Below are 13,062 nucleotides of genomic sequence, written 5' to 3'. Positions count from 1 at the left end.
AGGTTATCTAGGAGTCTTGCAAAGTTCTTGGTTTGAAATTTTGAAGTATTGGTGCTTGGAGGCGGTAAATAAAACTTAATGCATAATGCTAGCCTCCTGTTTTAATTTAAAAAAAAAAAAAAAAAAAAAAAAAAAAAAAACAACTGGTAAAACAAATAGGTCTGGCTTGGCAAGCTGATGCAACGGATGGTTCAAATTGTTTTAGTCCATGCAAATGCCACAGAAAAGGAATAAAAGAAAACATACCACTGCCAAATAGTACCAATAATATACTTGCAAAAATAGTTTAAAAATACTCGCAACACATAATATTAATAGAACAGTAAGGGTACAATTTACAAGCAGGTGTACATAGAAGAGGGACAGAAATGTGTTTCAGTTTTACAGCACATCACAGGAAAATAAGAATATTATTGGTTCAAATTAAAAAAGGTACAATTGTCTGAACTATGATAACATTAACACAGTTTAAACACAATGATGGGAAAAACAAAATGGAAAGAAAGGCAATGGTAAAGTATACAATTGATCCAACAGCACTGGCACTGAAATAAACTTATTTTTAGGAGCTATGCATTTAATCAGACAAGATGCCATCAACAACCCTGCAAAAGAGCCAGTGGCTGAAACAGGACGATCCATTTTCCCACTGTGTAGGCTGCTGTGGGCAGAAACAAATTATGATTGACTGTTGAACTGACTAATGGATAAAGATGGCTGACCCAAATCTCTATGTATGTATATATGTACTTTTATATTAAACAGAGCATCTAAAGTGGTCTCAAGGCCAGACATAAAAAGGGGAGTGCATATGTGCACATTTTCTTCTGCCCCCTGCCAGATTTTGAGCTCCTAAAATGGGCACCTCTACCAATAAGAGAACTGACAGAAAAGGTTACTTCTATGGCCCTCTGGCAATACCAAAAGCTGCACTTTTCTTCTTCTAGGACAATGCAGTTTTTTTTTCTTAATATAAATTCAGGCTCACCATTTGTAAGTAATGCCTCATCTTAAGATGGGTGGATTGCACAAGTTACTATACCTACTTTCTGAACTGAAAGACTACTGCAATATTGGATTTTCTTGGTGAAGGTTGAAAAAGGGCTGCAATAATAAATCGCTCTGTGTTCTTCTCTCAACACTGAAGAGCTCAAAGAATTCAGATTCCTAACCTATACCTATATTCCTCCTTTCTATCTTCTGTTTAGCTACAACCTAAAATTTCTCTCATCTGCATAGTTACGACTTAGACTAGCAGTCTCTGCTTACAGCATGCTTCAGATGTAATTAGAGTGAACTAATTTCACCCACTTGCAGACGAGTTGTCCTAAGACAATCATATTTCCTCAGGGCTTACCTAGGAAGCTTTGCAATTTGAAACTTCTAAACGACAGGAATTCACTTTACACTCTACAAGTAATATGCATTTCTCACCCATCAGTAGCAGAGCTGTGAGCAGAGTTTTGTTTATCTCTCTTTCCAACAAAAAGAAAATATTTTGTGTGACACTGGTTACATTCACTGCTTCTCTCCAGCAGTAAGCCCTCACCCATGTCTCATTAATTCCTCCTTCTACATATCAGAAGCTGTTCCTTACTTATACTGTTATGGACGCATGTGTTCATACACAAAATTGTTACTATGGGGACAGAGGCTTCTTCTGGTGCTGCCTTATCAGAGCGTAATAAGACTATTCTCACTGCCCTAATAAATTTGACTTGTTATTCCTTTTTCATGAACATTCAGCCTTCTATGAAAAAAATAAAAATAAAAATAAAAAAATACATTAAACATATAAAAAGATAAACATAACAAAAAACTACCAGTCTGCATATAGCAGGTAGGTTTTTAAATCTCCAGTTAACAGACTTATTTCCATTTATTTCCTAATGCCACTTTATCCATCTGTATTGGATACAGTGTAATTTACCAAATGAGGTATGTATTGGTCTACGTGGTTCTGAGTCCACCAGTAATTGACAGCATAATGTTTATCTCTTTTAGAGGTACACAAAAAAGGTTGTTCACCATGAATCCCCGATACGCTCAACAGCAGTATCTTACAATTAAAAAACGTTGGCCTTGCACAAAAGGTTCCTCCCAGCGGTTTTGTGACTTGGTGGAGTATTTTCCCTATATAACACTTGGAAAATTATAACAAAAAAAAGGTATAAACGTCCATTGATGGATTAGAGCAGCTCAGACATTTTTGCCACGCGCATACGCAATGATGGAAGGGGCAAAAAGGCTGGGTGAGACTTTGTCCATAAAAGGTTCCTTGTGTCCAAAGTTGACTCACAGGTAGTCCAGTTTGCCTCTAGAAATATAGGTTTCAATTGCTCATTAGATCATTCTGGTTAATTTTCTATTCCTTATATTCTAAAACGCTCTGCCGCTTCCAAGAAACCAAAAAGTTTGCTACTGTACTCTATAAATATTAAGAAAGCTCCACTGGTGGAAAATATTACTTATCAGTAACATCACTGTTAACTTCATTAAATTTATTAACAACCACAGGGGCACCAGAAGGAACACAGGGTTCTGTGATCTTTCCAATTCATTCACTAGCATGTCAAATAAACTCACCAACTGCAGCTTGCATGCAAAGTGGGAGTCTGGTGGGTCTTAGTTGGATAAAGTAATGGAACCCTTTTTCTTTTAAGTAACATGATATGCCTAGGGTAGTAACTTCCTTAAATGTAATTCTCGTTTAAAGGGAGATAATAAAAAAGTGACAGAAGCAATGAAGCACCACATATAATAAGCCACCCAGCTGTATTGTTCTCTCCCTCTCTTTTTACAAAGAGAAATAAATGGAGACTGGACGTTTATGTACCTATAAAGATTACCCCTTCTAGCAGATAAAGATTCTCCACTGTCAAGACATCCCCATAATTTAATCCATCATAAATGAAAGCATGCATCTATGTGTGGTACTTACACAACATAATTCTTCCTACAAGCTAAAGTAAATATTTATTGCAAACAGTACAACATTTATTGCACATATTGGAGACAAAAGAATTACATTATTAATCCATAAAAAGGAAGAAAGGAGTGGGTAGTGGAGGATTCTCCAATGCTGCATAATTAACAATCAAGTTTCTCATAGTAAGTGTGCAGTCAACTTCTCATAAAAGATCGTAATGGGTTGTTCAAACTGCCATTGCCCCTATCATCAATAGTAAAGGGTCCATTGAGATTTGCATACTCCAATCCCATTTTAATTTAGTCCAGTGGAGACAAGTTTTAAAGTGCACTCTCTCTCAAAGCGATTCTACAAAGGGTACAATGCCACCCAACCTGGCAATAGATACTGAGCATATAGTACTTTACAAGGTTTTATATTGTTCGTATGCACCATGATTATTTATCCACTCTTCCAGTAGACTGATTTCAGTCATTCTTTAAGAACTTTCTTCCCTCCAATTAAGTTTCCCACTTTGACTAGCGAAGTTTTCATCTGGTGTTTCTAAGTCCAACAGTTAAAACATACTAGAGGTTAAACTGTCTATTTGCACTTGCTCACAAACCATTTGCTCTCAAAATATGGTAGTTTAGCAGGAGCTCAAATTTTAATATGTGGCTTGCATAACTGTGTCAGCATTGGGTGAACTGAGAACTCCCCTGTTAGGATTTTTTAATTATCTTACAAATCTTTTGCATCAACTTTAGACTCGTGTTTTCTTTATCATATTGTCACCGACATAACTAACCCTCAGCTGTAACCATGACATTCAACAAGCCCGCTCCTCCCTACAATCTACCATCCTTTACACATGGATACATTTGCACTGCAATTCTCCCCTAGGACCCCCACCAAATCCCATTTCCACCCCATCCCTTTCATCGCCTTGGATAGCTAGCTTCAGAGAATGACTCAGCATTAATCACCCAATTCTCATTTTCCTTTTCAGTTGGATACTCTCAATATATTCTCCAACAGAATTGCTACTAATGTACGGTTGTGAGAACTGTATGTGAATAGTAACTGGGGTTTTCATACAGTAGAAAACTATTATTGTTTGCATTTGATACACTTAAAATGTAAAATACGTTTCCAAAAAATAACATTTCAAATTCTCACATTTCTAGAACAGCGCAAATACTTCTGATGTGCTCAAATGCTCGATTGGAGAAAAAAAAAAAAACAACAACAATACAACATCCAGTTTTAACAACTTGGAATTTCAGGCACAAATGAAAATATGAAATCGGAAAGCTTACCATATGCTGTGTAATTTGAGCATTTAACTGGTTCTTGTGTTGTATAACTTATTTCCGGATCTTTGCAAATATACGTTGGAAGAATTAAGGAAAATAATTACAACTTTGATTTTTCGATATCTATAATATCATAATTCCTTAGTTTTGTTATATGTTTACATACACAGATGTGTCAGTGCTCTTAAGTACAGCAGGGAGCCCTGCCCCTGCAGAATTATGCAGTAAAAGAAACAGGAACATGCACATTTAAGCTATATATATATATATATATATATACACATATACATATACACACATATATATATATATATATACACACACACACACACACACACATATATATACACACACATACATACACACACACTGTATTAATTAAGTAAAAGGGGTAAAAAATAAAATAAAAAATAAAAAGAGTAGTATGACTTCAAAAGCAGGTTGAAGGAATCTTCAGTAGAGAACATTTGGTAATTTTCTCAATGTGAAAAATCTGGACAAGTACTTAATTAGTGGTAAGCGCCAGCACAATTTTTTTTTTTTTAGTACTGGGACTTTTTTCGTCGTCAGGCTTTGACACACAGTAATAAAGTGAAAAGCAGAAAAAAAGAAGGAAAGATGTAGTAAAACCAGCAGAAGTGAGAGACAGGATTTTTAGAGTGATGGAAGAAAAGCATGAATGGAATAAAGACTAGCATCACCTTGATATTCGTCACCTTCAGCAGTTAAAAAAAAAGCCTCAAGATTTTTTTTTTTTTTTAATTACGCGCCGATTAGGGCCCTCATATTTCATGTTTTTGGTACATTAATTGGCTTCCAGCAAACACTACCACCATTTATAACTGAACTAAAGTAGAGGAACAAGAACTCAAACTCCCAGAAGGATATTGTCCAAGCCTGAGCTCCTCGCACTTGAATGACTCTGTGGCTGCAACAGGTGCTAAAATTAAACAGAAAAAACACAAGATTTTTACCACTGGCTGCCTCCAGGCGATGGCCATGGTGGGCTGTACAAAGTATGCAGGCAGCTCCGATCTCATTTCAGCTTCTGGTTTGTCAGCCACAACGTGCCATTCCAAAGATGTCTGACGCAATGGCTATAACAAAAATAAATAAATAAATTTAAAATAAAGATAGGCTGTCAATAAACACTCCTTACTGCCACTAAACTGTTGACTTTAACATCACGAGAGATCCACATTATTTCTTTATTAAAAATGTATATCACCTGAACTTCAACTTTGAGAGATGGTGATATTATATTATCAAGCTGTGAAAATCAGGTTGAATTCAAAACGTTTATAAACCAGATGTACAAATTAAGGTAGCAAAAGGGAAGTGATTGCAACTTGTCACCTGTATTTTTGTGACCAATAGAGAACTTTACAAACTAAACTATGTACTAACAGGCAATTTTGTGAAATACTGATTTGGACTTTGTCGTAATCCAACCTACCACTTTAATAATAATAATAATAAGGTAGGTAGTAAACTGTGCCCCACTCTAACTGGTGGCTATAGCGGGTATGGTGGCCTGCTACGGTCAGCAGACCACCATATTTATGATACCCCTTTAATATAGTAAACTTTTTATTTTTTCTTCAAATACGGCCCGTTTTGCTTTAAGGAAACAGGGCTGCATTTGAAAAAGAAAGCTTTTTTTTATGTTTAAGATAGAGAGTTCTTAAATACAGATAAGAGTAATTAAAATATCCATTAGAACAACACTTCACAACAGCACAATACAAGATAAAAACAAACAATAATACCACCAGCAATATACAGAAACCTTTAAACATAAAAGCTACTTAAGTATTAAAGAGGAAGCATAAATACTGGCAACGCTGTCCCCCAGCTTATCCCTAGTGGCTACTTGCCAGAACATCGAGATATAAGCCAGTGCCTAATTTTCGGCCACATTACCCATACATTTAAAAAAAAAAAAAAAAAAAAAAAAAGAGAGTTGAAAGTACAATTAATTCCTCATCAGTTTTCAGGCAACGGGTCTTGCTTTTTCTGTGGTTTGAATAACTTTTAGCATAAATACCAGAAGTAGACAAAGTCTACCTACCCAAACACACTTCCTGTAAAGTAGAGCAAAGCGCAAATGGATTCTCCCCTATTCCCATCCCACAATGAGCAATCAAAAACAATGCTCTTTTGATTTCTATTTGAACAGGGATAAATAGACCTGAATTAGAAAGATCCACAATCTAAACCAGCCCTCTACTAGACCTACCTGTCGAGGAACTTGAATAATCTACATGACCTAATTGTAAAGTACTTGATCCATAAACAGGTCTTAAGTTGTGTGATCCTATGCAAATATTTTATTTTGCATAGTTGCCTTTTCTTCATTGTCACGAGTGCACCTTCAAATATGTGAGTTCAGCATTTCTGCTGTACAAAAAAAGAACAAAAAAAAAGTTTGCGCCATGTATATATAGGGTACGTATGATTCATGACGTGCCTCTTAGTTTACTAACAGCATTGCCATCACAGCAGGAGTGTTTCTAAGTTTATGTTTAAACACTCACTTTTAATAAATATGTTACTAAAGCATGGTTTAGTAGCACACTGTCATTTACAGACAATACGTTTCCAGGAAATGTCCAAAAACCTTCCCGCCACATGAAGCTTTACTGATAAAACTATATTGTGTATTTCCAATCTTTGAAAATTGGGTTTCAGAAAACATTTATCATAAGCACATCAAAGAAAGTGTTCTGTTTTGCTTTCATCCTTTTAAAATATTTTTTTTTCATCACACAGAAGTGCAGGAAATTGGCTTTCATACCTACTGAAATCTATTTTGAGCTGTTTGTACAGTTAACATAGATTTTTAAATGTTGTGTGTAAGGAAAGACCAGGCACTCCACATTTCACACTCTGTAAAGCAGGTTAGACAATTCACCTTAAAAAATCCTGGAACTCTGCAGTCACAAGGAAAAAGTAATTGTAAGTAGACAAACTGACTTTTGACCTCGGTCTGAACACAGTGACAATTTGACAAAATAAGAACAAGACTGAAAGGCATCTTTATCACTCCTTCACATTCTGACTGAACAGAACACCTGTTCTTTGTCAACTCACCAGAAGGGATGAGTAGATTCTAAAAATAGCTCGACCTGATAAAATATGACTCGCCATAGGGAGTGGGTGAGCAGATTTTTCAAGGCATGTAAATATTTAGCAATTCATAAAGATTTTTAGCCCTGCTTCAGCTGTAATGGAAAGATATTCCCAACTCAAAGTGAGGTAGAATCAATGGAGTTCCGTGGCTCAAAGCTAGTAGTGATCAGAGGAATGAGTTTTCTTTCCGTTGGAGCTTCCTTAGGTTTGCAAAACCCCATAGTTCTGCCCTGTACAGTGCCGCTGCCACTGCCTTCTGCTGGTAAATTTGCAGGATTACACTCAATGATCTGCCAAGAAATTGCGTTCCACTTCAAGGATTGCCCTTGCAGTGTGTAAAAGTTAAATAGATCCCTGAGCTATCTATGCTCACCTTCTCATTTTCGCCTCGAAGCAGATCCCCACGTAATAATACCTGGGAACAATCTCCAAGGGAGCACTATGTACATGTCTTTACTCTTTAACCTAACTATGGGGGTCATTACAACATTGGCGGTATAAGGTGCTTACCGCCGTGCAGAAGACCGCCAACACACCGCCGCGGCATTCCGCCACAGCTATTATGACACACATCACAGAATCTGCCGAAATTCAGACACCCACACAAGTCCGCCACACCAAAGGTCAGCGATAAACATGCGGAAACAAATCCTCCACCTCCACGCCAACAGAAACACGCCCATGCTATTACGACCCACGAATCCACGTGGCGGTCTTTCAAACGCGGTATTCCATTGGCGGTACACACCGCCGCACTCAAAATACACACACAGCTACAAAACACCGCCACATTGGACAATTACAAGTACACACACCTGAAACACATACAAACAACACTCCCACACACCCAACTCAATATAAAACACACACCCACATCACACACAAACCCCTACGACCAGAATTTCTGAGAGAAGGCCAGAGAGAGACAGCACAGAATAGAGAACCCCATCACAAAGAGGCACACTACACCATCACCCACACAACATCCACGTACAAAACACCACATACCACTACACTCACCACACTCATCAACACATACACCACCCAACACCTCACACACATCACCCCATGGCACGCCAAAGACACCCCCGCTTCTCCGAGTAGGAGCTAAGGGTCATGGTGGAGGAAATCATCCGGGTAGAGCCACAGCTATTTGGCTCACAGGTACAGCACACATCCATAGCCAGGAAGATGGAGGTATGGCAAAGAATAGTCGACAGGGTCAACGCAGTGGGACAGCACCCAAGAAATAGGGAGGACATCAGGAAGAGGTGGAACGACCTACGGGGGAAGGTGCGCTCCACGGTCTCCAGGCACCACATCGCGGTACAGCAGACTGGCGGCGGACCCCCACCTCCTCCCCCACAACTAACCACATGGGAGGAGCAAGTCTTGTCCATCTTGCATCCTGAGGGTCTCGCAGGAGTCGCTGGAGGAACGGACACTGGTAAGTTAAATCTTAAATATCACATCCCCACCCTACCTGCATGCTATCACACACCCCCACCCTCACACCCTCCCCTATCACCCCAAATCCTCAACTATCTACCCATGACACCAACCACCCATCCCAACCCCAAGACCTGCATGACATAACTAAGCATGGATACCCATCACTAAAGCATGCCCACTGCACAGACCCACAACACCCCCCAAACAACAGCACACAAGCCCCCACACAGGAATGCCTGCACTGGTGTACACGCACACCCAACCATTGCACACCATGAAAAACACAAATGCAATAATCATGTACTTATACCCCCGAAGGAACGTCACCACACCAGAGGGTCCAGACAACACCACTCCACCCCCAGAAGAGGCCCACAGTGACGACAGCAGCTCTGCCCTACTGGATCCTGATGACCAGCCCGGACCATCGTGGGCCTCAGGACAGTCGGTTCCCCTTGCCCAGCCACAGCCCAACACCGAACTTCCACCCTCTGGGAACACCAGCACAGCACCCACCCAGCGGGCCCATACCTCCCTACCCAGGACAGGTCAATCAGCGGTGTGTCCACCACTACAGGGCACCCAGGCTAACCCACCACCCCAACAACAACAGGGACCTGGGGGCAGTGGTAGTGGGCACACGGTCCAAGGGACAGAGGCACAGGAACACAGGGGAACTGGGAGGGCAGCTGTGCGACAGTGGGAGGACAGGCCAAGGGAACCTACTCTCCACGAGGCCCTCTCCTCCATCATGGGAGCATACCACCACTCCCAGGAGACGATGGCAACGGTACTGGGCAAGTTGCAGGAGACCCTGCGTCTGCAGGAGGAGCAGTATTTGGGGTTCAGGGAGGAGCTCAGGACCATCGGCTCTGCCCTGGGCACCATTGTAGGGGTGCTGACGGACATTCAAAAGACCTTGAGGGACACCGTGGCACTCCAAGGGGCCCCTGACACTAGCCAGGACGATGAAATGCCCACCACCTCCGCCAGCGCTAGTGGACAGGACGCCCGCCACAGGACCAACACACCAGCACCCCACCCCCTGCAGAACGGACAACCACCACGAAAGCGGTCCCTGAGATCCAGGAACAGGACAGAGCAAGATGGCAAGACCCCTGCCAGGAAATAAGACCACCCTGATTGTCCCCCCACTGTACCACTTTGTTACTCTGTCCAAATCGGAACTGCCCCAGCTCCACTTCCAATGGCCAGATGTGCAATGTACCTGTGAGACTAATAGACTGGACTCTGCCATGGACATTCTTCCACCATAACCCATCCCCATTTCACAACCCCCATTCATTGTTATGCACTAAAATAAACACCCTTGAAACACTAATAAAACTTGAGTCAGTCAATGATTTTGAACTTTGTATTGTCAATTAGTGTCAAAAATGGTTACCAATTGGAAGGCCAACATACCAATGTCACACATCACAAGCCTTTCAAGGGTGCAAGGTGTTGACACGTAGGTTACCGCATTTGTGAAACTGAAATGGAAGGGGACAACTCAGTTAACAAATAGTGAGTGAAATGTAGGTACAGGACAGAGGTAGACATATGTAAGTTATTATTATGTTAAACATGAAAATGTACTCACCTGTGTCTCACTGAAAATATTGCTGTATGACTGACTCCCTGTTGTCGTTTTCTTCTTCATCAGCTTCATCCTCATCACTGTCCACAGGCTCCACAGCTGCTACAACACAGTCATCTGGATCATCCTCCTGCAGAAAAGGCACCTGGCGTCGCAATGCCAAGTTATGGAGCATGGAGCAGGCGATGATGATGTCGCACACCTTCTTCGGTGAGTAGAATAGTGACCCACCTGTCATATGGAGGCACCTGAACCTGGCCTTAAGGAGGCCGAAGGTGCGTTCGATCACCCTCCTAGTCCGCCCATGGGCCTCATTGTACCGTTCCTCTGCCCTGGTCCTGGGATTCCTCACTGGGGTCAATAGCCAGGACAGGTTGGGGTAGCCAGAGTCCCCCAATAGCCATACACGGTGCCTCTGGAGTTGACCCATCATATCAGGGATGCTGCTATTCCGCAGGATGTAGGCGTCATGCACCGAGCCAGGGAACATAGCATTTACCTGCGAGATGTACTGGTCTGCCAAACAGACCATCTGGACATTCATCGAATAATAACTCTTCCTGTTCCTGTACACCTGTTCACTCCTGCGGGGGGGACCAGAGCTACATGGGTCCTATCAATGGCACCTATGACGTTGGGGATATGTCCAAGGGCATAGAAGTCACCTTTCACTGTAGGCAAATCTGCCACCTCAGGGAAAATGATGTATCTCCTTACGTGTTTCAGCAAGGCAGACAACACTCGGGACAACACGTTGGAAAACATAGGCTAAGACATCCCTGATGCCATGGCCACTGTTGTCTGAAAAGAGCCACTTGCAAGGATATGGAGCACTGACAGCACCTGCACGTCAGGGGGGATTCCAGTCGGATGGCGGATTGGTGACATCAGGTCTGGCTCCAACTGGGTACATAGTTCCTGGATTGTGGCACGGTCAAACCGGTAGGTCACGATCAAATGTCTCTCTTCCATTGTCAACAGGTCCACCAGCGGTCGGTACACCGGCGGATTCCGCCATCTTCCAATATGTCCCAACTGTCGGTGCCTAAGAAGGACAACAGCGAAGAAACTGTCAGCATTCCTCCAGGTATGTACCCACAGTCACACACAAGACTACAACAGACAATTAACCCATCCGGGAAATGTTTTGAGTGTAGGCCTCGGTATGTGTGACGCAGTAGTAAATTAAGCCATGTGGGCCCCTGAAATGGCGGGTGCCTGACCTCTAAACTGGGACAATGGAATTGTGGGGTAACTGCGCTGGCGTTGCACACCGTTGCGGTAGGCGGTCGTAGAGCGCGGCGCAATGCTGCATTGGTTAACATTGGACCCTATGGGTCCCAGGAGCCAATGAACAGGTGCGCTGGCGGTGATGATGCACCCCGCCGCGGACGTCACCACCATTTTCTATCTGTTGAATCACTAGATACCTGACCTTCGACAGGAGAGGACCTACACTGCTAGTGCTGCTGTGACCTCGGTCTGGAAGAGATGATGGCTGCTGCGTCTGGGGAAAGGGCCCCTGCCTTCACTGCACAGGAGTTGGAGAAACTTGTGGATGGGGTCTTCCCCCAGTACACGCTACTCTACGGTCCTCCAGACCAACAGGTTAGTACTGAGGGAGCATGATGTATGGGCTAGGCCTGGGTGGAAGAGGGAAGGGGGCAGAGTACATAGAACAGTTATGCATGGGGATGAATGGGCCACATGGACAGAGTTGGGAGGGGGCCACTCACATTGACGGTGCAGTAGGTAATGACTGTTCCTCTTTCCTTGTGCATGTTATGTAGGTCAGCGCCCACCAGAAGAGGGACATTTGGCGTGTCATCGCCAAGGAAGTCCGGATCCTGGGGGCCCACCAGAGACGGGGCACCCACTGCCGTAAGAGATAGGAGGACATTTGCCGCTGCAGCAAGAAGACGGCGGAGGCTCAGCAGGGGATGGCCTCCCAATGTGGGAGGGGTGCTCGTCGCACCATGACCCCCCTGATGTTCCGGATCCTGGCGGTGGCCTACATGGAGTTGGATGGGCGCTTGAGGGCATCACAGCAGACACAAGGGGGTGAGTACAACCTCATTCTGTGGACTTTGCGTGCAGTGGACGTGCCTGGGTGGGGGAGGTGGGCTGTGGGTGTCCCTAGGCCAGGGCGAGTTAGGTAGGCAAGGCCCCTCCGTAATGTAGGCCATGTGGGACTCTACCCCAGATCAGAACAGAGGCAAGTTGAGGTGTAGTTGCCCCTTTGCCATCCATGTGCGCTGATTTCTACCATTGCCATGTAGGCCATATCCCAGAAATTGCATGTGCGGAGGGCAGGAGCATGGCGTAATGCATGGGGCTGCTGCGTCTGTCTTGTCCGCCAACAGTAGCGGTATGCCATGCACTAAAACTCTCTTTCTTCTGTCTCCCCCCCTTTTCCTGATCTCCCTGTCCTTTTGTACATCAGCATCATCAGGCGGAGGTACACTGGCACCGGAGCACGAGGGAGCTGCATCCCACATGGCCATGGAGGGCCACACCACAGACTCTGAATGCACCAGTGGGACGGAGGGCGAGGGGAGCTTCACGTCGGCCAGAGGATCACCAACCAGCGACACTGACTCGTCCGCCGATGTGAGCTCCCCTGTGGTGGCGGCACCATCTGTGCGCCCCACTTC

The 13,062-nt window shown here is 43.5% G+C and overlaps 1 protein-coding gene across 1 annotated transcript in view; it reads right to left on the bottom strand.

The window, feature by feature from the left end:
- TM2D1 (TM2 domain containing 1) overlaps positions 1–13,062 on the bottom strand; it is a 178,571-nt gene that overhangs the window by 135,954 nt on the left and 29,555 nt on the right. Inside the window, exons 2-3 of the mRNA XM_069232551.1 lie at positions 5,113–5,321; positions 4,228–4,301 (exon numbers count right to left, since the gene is read on the bottom strand). Of these exons, the coding sequence (XP_069088652.1) occupies positions 4,228–4,301; positions 5,113–5,264 (226 nt within the window). The 5' untranslated portion in view covers positions 5,265–5,321. The remainder of the gene's footprint in view (positions 1–4,227; positions 4,302–5,112; positions 5,322–13,062) is intronic.

This window comes from Pleurodeles waltl, chromosome 4_2 (genome assembly GCF_031143425.1).
Source record: "Pleurodeles waltl isolate 20211129_DDA chromosome 4_2, aPleWal1.hap1.20221129, whole genome shotgun sequence".
Classification (NCBI taxonomy): Eukaryota; Metazoa; Chordata; class Amphibia; order Caudata; family Salamandridae; genus Pleurodeles; species Pleurodeles waltl.
Note: the sequence above shows the minus strand (reverse complement) of the source record. Positions and strands in the feature narration are given on the sequence as shown.